General features: G+C 43.4%; 1 protein-coding gene across 1 annotated transcript in view; it reads left to right on the top strand.

Moving 5' to 3' along the window:
• Positions 1 to 1,310: 1,310 nt before the first annotated feature.
• The window catches only part of CEP85L (centrosomal protein 85 like), a 131,966-nt gene continuing 127,276 nt past the window's right edge, over positions 1,311 to 6,000 (top strand). The window contains exon 1 of the mRNA XM_070733430.1: positions 1,311 to 1,749. Within this exon, the coding sequence (XP_070589531.1) occupies positions 1,698 to 1,749 (52 nt within the window). The 5' untranslated portion in view covers positions 1,311 to 1,697. The remainder of the gene's footprint in view (positions 1,750 to 6,000) is intronic.

Below are 6,000 nucleotides of genomic sequence, written 5' to 3'. Positions count from 1 at the left end.
GCTCACCCAATAACTGGGAAATTGAGTCCAATTCTAAAGTCCAGAGAGTCCACACACAATCTTGAACAGCACAAAACCCACGATCTTGACAAAACAATGAATCAGATAAACTGCCATGAGGCTAAAACACCAGGTTGCACTTTTATCTGTAGCACTAATTACAGCAGCCCCACCCAACCACAGGTGACCTCATTTTCTCTTGTAATAATCCTTCAGTTGTTGTCTCCTATCCATCACTCTATGCCTGCGTGGATGTGTCATTAATTCTTGTTCAGAATCCAAGGATGATACAGATGATTGATCTCCTCCTGGGCTGTCTGCCAAACTCGCCTCTTCCCTGTCACTCACACTTCCTGTATGTATGTATGTATGTATGTATGTATGTATGTATGTATGTATGTATGTATAAATATATAAATAAATTTCCCTTAGCAATTAATTGTCTGTTTGAATATTATTTCTCCCTCATGCCGGAACAGGCTAAATGGCTTGGGCCCCCCTGCAAGTGATTCAGGAGCACTTTTGATTGATTGATTGAGTCAAGTACGTATTGGTGGTATACAAAGATATAATATTTATATACATGATACTAGTAAAAGAGAAACATTAGGACACGGGATGGAAGGCATTCTGGTGCACTTATGCATGTCCCTTACTGACCTCTTAGGAATTAGGAGAGGTCAACCGTGGATAGTCTAACTGTAAAGTTTGTGGGCTTCAGTGATATTACAGAATCTGGTAGTGAGTTCCATGCATCAGTTACTAAAGTCATATTTCCTGCAGTTGAGTTTAGAGTGGTTTACTTTAAGTTTGTATCTTTGTGTGCTTGTGTGCTGTGATTGAAGCTGAAGTAGTTGTTGACAGGAAGGACGTTGTTGCAGATGATTTTATTGGCCTAAGCTAAGGTAGTGTTTTAGACCACATAGTTCTAAGCTTTCTAAACCTAGGATTGTGAGTCTAGTTGCGTAGGGAGTGGAGGGCTCTTCTAGTAAAGTATCTCTGGACATTTTCTAGAGTGTTTATGTCTGAAATGTGGTGTGGGTTCTAGACAGATGAGCATTCCTCTCCAATTCAAGGATTTGCCAATCGGCTCTTAAACCGCACCAGTGCTTCTTTCTTTCTTTCCTTTCTCTTTCTTCCTTCGGTTCTCCAGTTATACCCCCCCTCCAAGCCGCTGGCGAACAAGAAGCGGCGTGACCCGCCTGCCACGCCACGCCACGCCACTCTAAGGGCATCCCGCTATCTCAGCTCTCCTTCCTCTTCGGAGGAGCAGCAGTAGCAGCATCTGCTGTTCCCGCCTCTAAATCTCCGCCCGGCACCAAGCAAAGGGGGAGGCGGAGGAAAAGAGCAGAGAAGCGGCGCCGCAGCGAGGGGCAGCCGCAGCCAAAGAAAGGGAGTTTTGTCCTCGCTGCTGCTGCGGCCGGCCTCGGAGCAAACCAAACCATGGCCCCAGCTTGCCTCAGGCCGAAGGCGGGCTGCGAAGCGCGAAAGGCGGCGACGGCCGCAGGAGGAGCAAACGCCCAGCAGCAGTGACCCAGCCTTCCTCCTCAAAACGTCCAGGCCGCGCGTCCCTCCGGCGTCGCGCGGCGGAGGGCGAAGGGGGGGGGGGGGAGAGGCAGCCCACGCTCCGCTTCGCCTTTTGCCGTTGCCCCGCACTTTCGTTCCCCCTCGGCGGCGGAGGCGGTTACCAGCGCGCCATGTGGGGGAGGCTTCTCTCCGAGATGGGGCAAAACGGGGACTACCGGCTAGGTAAGGCGAGGGAAGCGGGCCAACTTGCGCGTGGCGCGGTGGGGCACGAGGTGGCGACAGCTTGGAGGTGGGGGGGGCAGCGGCAGCTGGTCCCGTTCGGGGGGGGGGGAGAGAGAGAGAAAGAGAGAGAGCGACCCCCCGAATTGGGTCTGGGGAGAAGATCCGCCGCTCCGGATTTTGCGCTGCGCTCTCCTTGCGCGCCCCGGGTTTTTTGACTGTACCCTTTCCAAGTTACCCTCTCTAGTTTGCCTGCTTTGGTTCCCGGATCCGAAAGAGTTCGTTAGGAACGCGCGTCGCCGCCGTCAGGCTCGGGGGGGGGGGGGGCTCTGGAGAAAGAGAAATGGGGCGAAGGGAGAATTGGGGAGGCGGTGGGGGGTGGAAGAGTCGCATAAGCGCCCGGCGGAGGCAATGGAGATCTGTGCGCGGCCGTGCGGATTGCAAGCCAGCTCGGGTGGAGAGGAAGGAAGGAAGGAAAGGAGGGAGGGTGTGGGGAGCCGTTGACGCTGTTAAAAGCAATCGTGGAAGTGTAGCGCTCGGGGCTATATTTAGAGCTTTCCTCCACAAATCCTCTTTAAAATCTGGGGAGCAAGGGCTTGGATTTGAGAAATGACAGCCGTTGGGTTGCTTCTTCCCAAATTGCCCTCTTTTCGGAAACTTCCGGAGATGAGTTTGAAGGCAAGAGAGGATTTTGGCGTTTAAAAAAAGAGGAATCAATGAATTATGCTCCGATCTTGGTGCTTTGGCTGGCCAGACAGGAGAGATGCGCCTCCTTATTTCAGAAAGTAAGGCCAACTTGGGTGTAGGTAGGACTTTACCTTGAAGTTCTATACACCAGGGGTCACCAACTTTTTGGACCTCAGGGACTGCTAAATTCATAATTTTAAATCTCACGGACCACTGTGAATTTTTAATATACACTGCTCAAAAAATAAAGGAAACACTTAAACCACACAATATAACTTCAAGTAAATCAAACTTTGGTGAAATCAAACTGTCCACTTAGGAAGCAACACTGATTGACAGTCCATTTCACATGCTGTTGTGCACCTTCAACTTTGTACAGAACAAAGTATTCAATGAGAATATTTCATTCATTCAGATCTAGGATGTGTTGTTTGAGTGATTCCTTTATTTTTTGAGCAGTGTGTGTATATGTATGTATGTATGTATGTATGTATGTATGTATGTATGTATGTATGTGTATGCATGTATGTATAATTTAATGCAATATAAAAATGCAAATAATTTTTCTGCAGACCACCAAAATTTTCTCATGGACCACCAGTGGTTCACTGCTGTAGACTGAAACAAAACTCCATCCCTGTTATGGGATTGAGTGAATTACTCCTCAGGAGGTAGCATTTGGATGAGTACCCAGTATGTCCTGCCCACTTCACAGATCAATATATCAAATTAGGAAAACAGGCTTATTAAACCATCCAAGATAACATTGTGTTGAATATATTGTGCTTTGTTTCTGCTGTCAAGCCCTTGGTTGATAACTGCTCTGGAACAGTTAGTTTGCACTGATTGAGAACAAACTGTACTTTTCTGCACAGCTTTTAGGATAAATAACAGTTATTTGGTAATTCTTTTGATATGAATTACTGTTCTGTACTTTTTAGGAATAGAATGTATTGCTTGAAAGGGTCAGCTGTTCTAGAGGAGAACAAGTATCATATCTCATAAAGATGTAATTGTTTACTATCTCCATTTTGTGATATTTTAATTAATAGCCAGAGCTCTTTATGCTGAAACAATTGAATTTGTTTTATTGATAAATGTACTAATTTATATTTGGTTAAAAAAGAATCATAAACTTTAAAATGAACTGCAGAATTTGACTGGTTCACTATACGTTTGTATGCAATAATATATTTCAATAACACTTTTCTTATCAGTTGATTAGAGTAGTGGTACTCCGGTGATCATGTCTCATAGCTGGGACAAAAGTAGTCCAGATGAAAACCATAGTAAATTATGAAAAGTTTAATCAAATCTTTACATTTACTATAAATGATAAAAATAACCACAGAATGCCTAAAACATATTGGTAAACATTGGAAACAGTGGACTTTTGCCTCATGACGGATCCCAATATTTTTGACAGAGTGATTGGTGGCACTTATACAAAAAGTTGAAAACTACTGCACTAGAATATATTGTTCTACCTATTTTATTCTTTGCATCAATGTCATTGTGATTTTCTATATCATGAAAAGGCTGGATACAAATGCTTCCTTATGTCATTCTGGATATTATCTCATTCTAAAGTGAAAAATAAGGGTTTTTTAAAGAATCAATTATAATTTCTCTTCACTATACAAGCCTCCCAAAGGCAGACTGACTCATCTACTTGCAGAATTCTTTGCAGTTGACCTTTACCCTTTATTATTGGATGGACTCTGAAGATTTATCTATTCACCTTGCCTTTTAATTGAACTAGGAATGATTTTTGTATATAATACTTCTGATAATAATTTTTATTTGATTACTTAAAATTGTTTAAACCTATTACAGTGGAACCCCGACATAAGAGCTGCTCTACTTAAGAGCAACTCGAGATAAGAGCTGGGAGGGGAGAGATATTTTTGTTCTACTTACAAGCCCAAATTCGAGATACAAGCGCCAAGGAGCTGTCTCCTGAAGCCAAACGCTAACTTCCGCGTTCGGCTTCAGGAGACAGCTGCGAAGCGGCGCGCGTGTTTTAAAAGGTTGCAGCCGGCCTGGGGGGTTCGGGGGGGTGCTTGCAGCTTTCTTTCTTGCTCTTTTTCTTTCTCTCTTTTACCTTCCCTTCCTCTATTTCTTCTTTTCTTTCTCCTTCCCACCTTCTTCCCTCCCTCCCTCCCTTCACTCATTCCTCTCTTACTCTCCCCTTTCATAAGTTTCCTTGCTTCCTTCCTCTGTTCCTGTCCCTTCCCCCTTTCTTTCTTTCTTTCTTTCTTTCTTTCTTTCTTTCTTTCTTTCTTGCTCTTTTTCTTTCTCTCTTTTACCTTCCCTTCCTCTATTTCTTCTTTTCTTTCTCCTTCCCACCTTCTTCCCTCCCTCCCTCCCTTCACTCATTCATCTCTTACTCTCCCCTTTCATAAGTTTCCTTGCTTCCTTCCTCTGTTTCTGTCCCTTCCCTCTTTCCTTCCTTCCTTCCCACCCTCCGTCCATTCATTCACCCATTCCTCTCTTGATCGCTTAAAGCCGGTCCCTGGTGCAAAAAGGGTTGGGGACCTCTGTCCTACAGGATTGGGTGGCAGAGAAGTTGAACATATGTAAATTTAAAAGTTTAAGAAAGTTTACAAGTTAAGTGAAAGAAACTTCATTATTCATTTATATGTACATGTACATTTCTTCATTAAAAACATGTCTTTCTGCATAATTTAGACTAACTTTGTGAGTTTTTTGAGGGCTGGAACCAATTAAAATTATTTACATTAATTCCTATGGGGAAAAGTCGTTCGAGATAAGAGCTGCTCGACTTAAGAGCCCAGGTCCGGAACGAATTAAACTCGTATCTCGAGGTACCACTGTATTGTGATTTTAATATTCTTACAAGTTTGAAAAAGTTTACGGTACTTAGAAACCTATCTTACGATTTTTTTTAAAAAAAATCAGAAGTAAATAAACATTTTGTCAGGTATATTTAGCTTTATGTTACTGATTTCTTGCACTTTATGTTGTTTAATACTATATTTATACAATAGGGAAAATTATACATTAAAGAAAAGCCTGTTTTGCCTTTTAGAAGTGTTGGATCCAAATAAATAAATTGAAAATAGAAAACCAAAACCAGAACATATATGGGACTATAGCCGTGATGGCGAACCTCTGGCATATGTACCAGATGTGGCACACAGAGCCCCAGGTCAGATCTCTGTGATGTTTCTTTCGTGAGTTTTCTGTTGCCCTGCAAACAATAAAACAGAAGCTCACAAAAGAAAAAATATCTTACCTCTTGCTGTGCTGCAGGTATTGGGATGCCTTGCCTCCCTCCGGCCAGCTGGTGTTTGGGTCTGTGCTGCTGATACACACATGTCTGCATATGTGCAAGTTCTCACATGCGCCTGCACCTTCAGTTTGGGCATGGGTGGATGTGCAGTTTGGGCACTCGGTGCCTAAAAGGTTCTCCATCATTGGACTGTACAGCATCTATGATCTGGATATTATCAACTTTCTATACTCCAAATCCAGTCATGTCTGACAATTGGCAATCAAGTGTACAGGCTAGCATTAGAATTATACAGTACTAAATTATTTTAA

The sequence above is a fragment of the Erythrolamprus reginae genome, chromosome 1 (genome assembly GCF_031021105.1).
Source record: "Erythrolamprus reginae isolate rEryReg1 chromosome 1, rEryReg1.hap1, whole genome shotgun sequence".
NCBI classification, from domain to species: Eukaryota; Metazoa; Chordata; class Lepidosauria; order Squamata; family Dipsadidae; genus Erythrolamprus; species Erythrolamprus reginae.
This window is presented reverse-complemented; position numbering and strand designations above follow the sequence as displayed.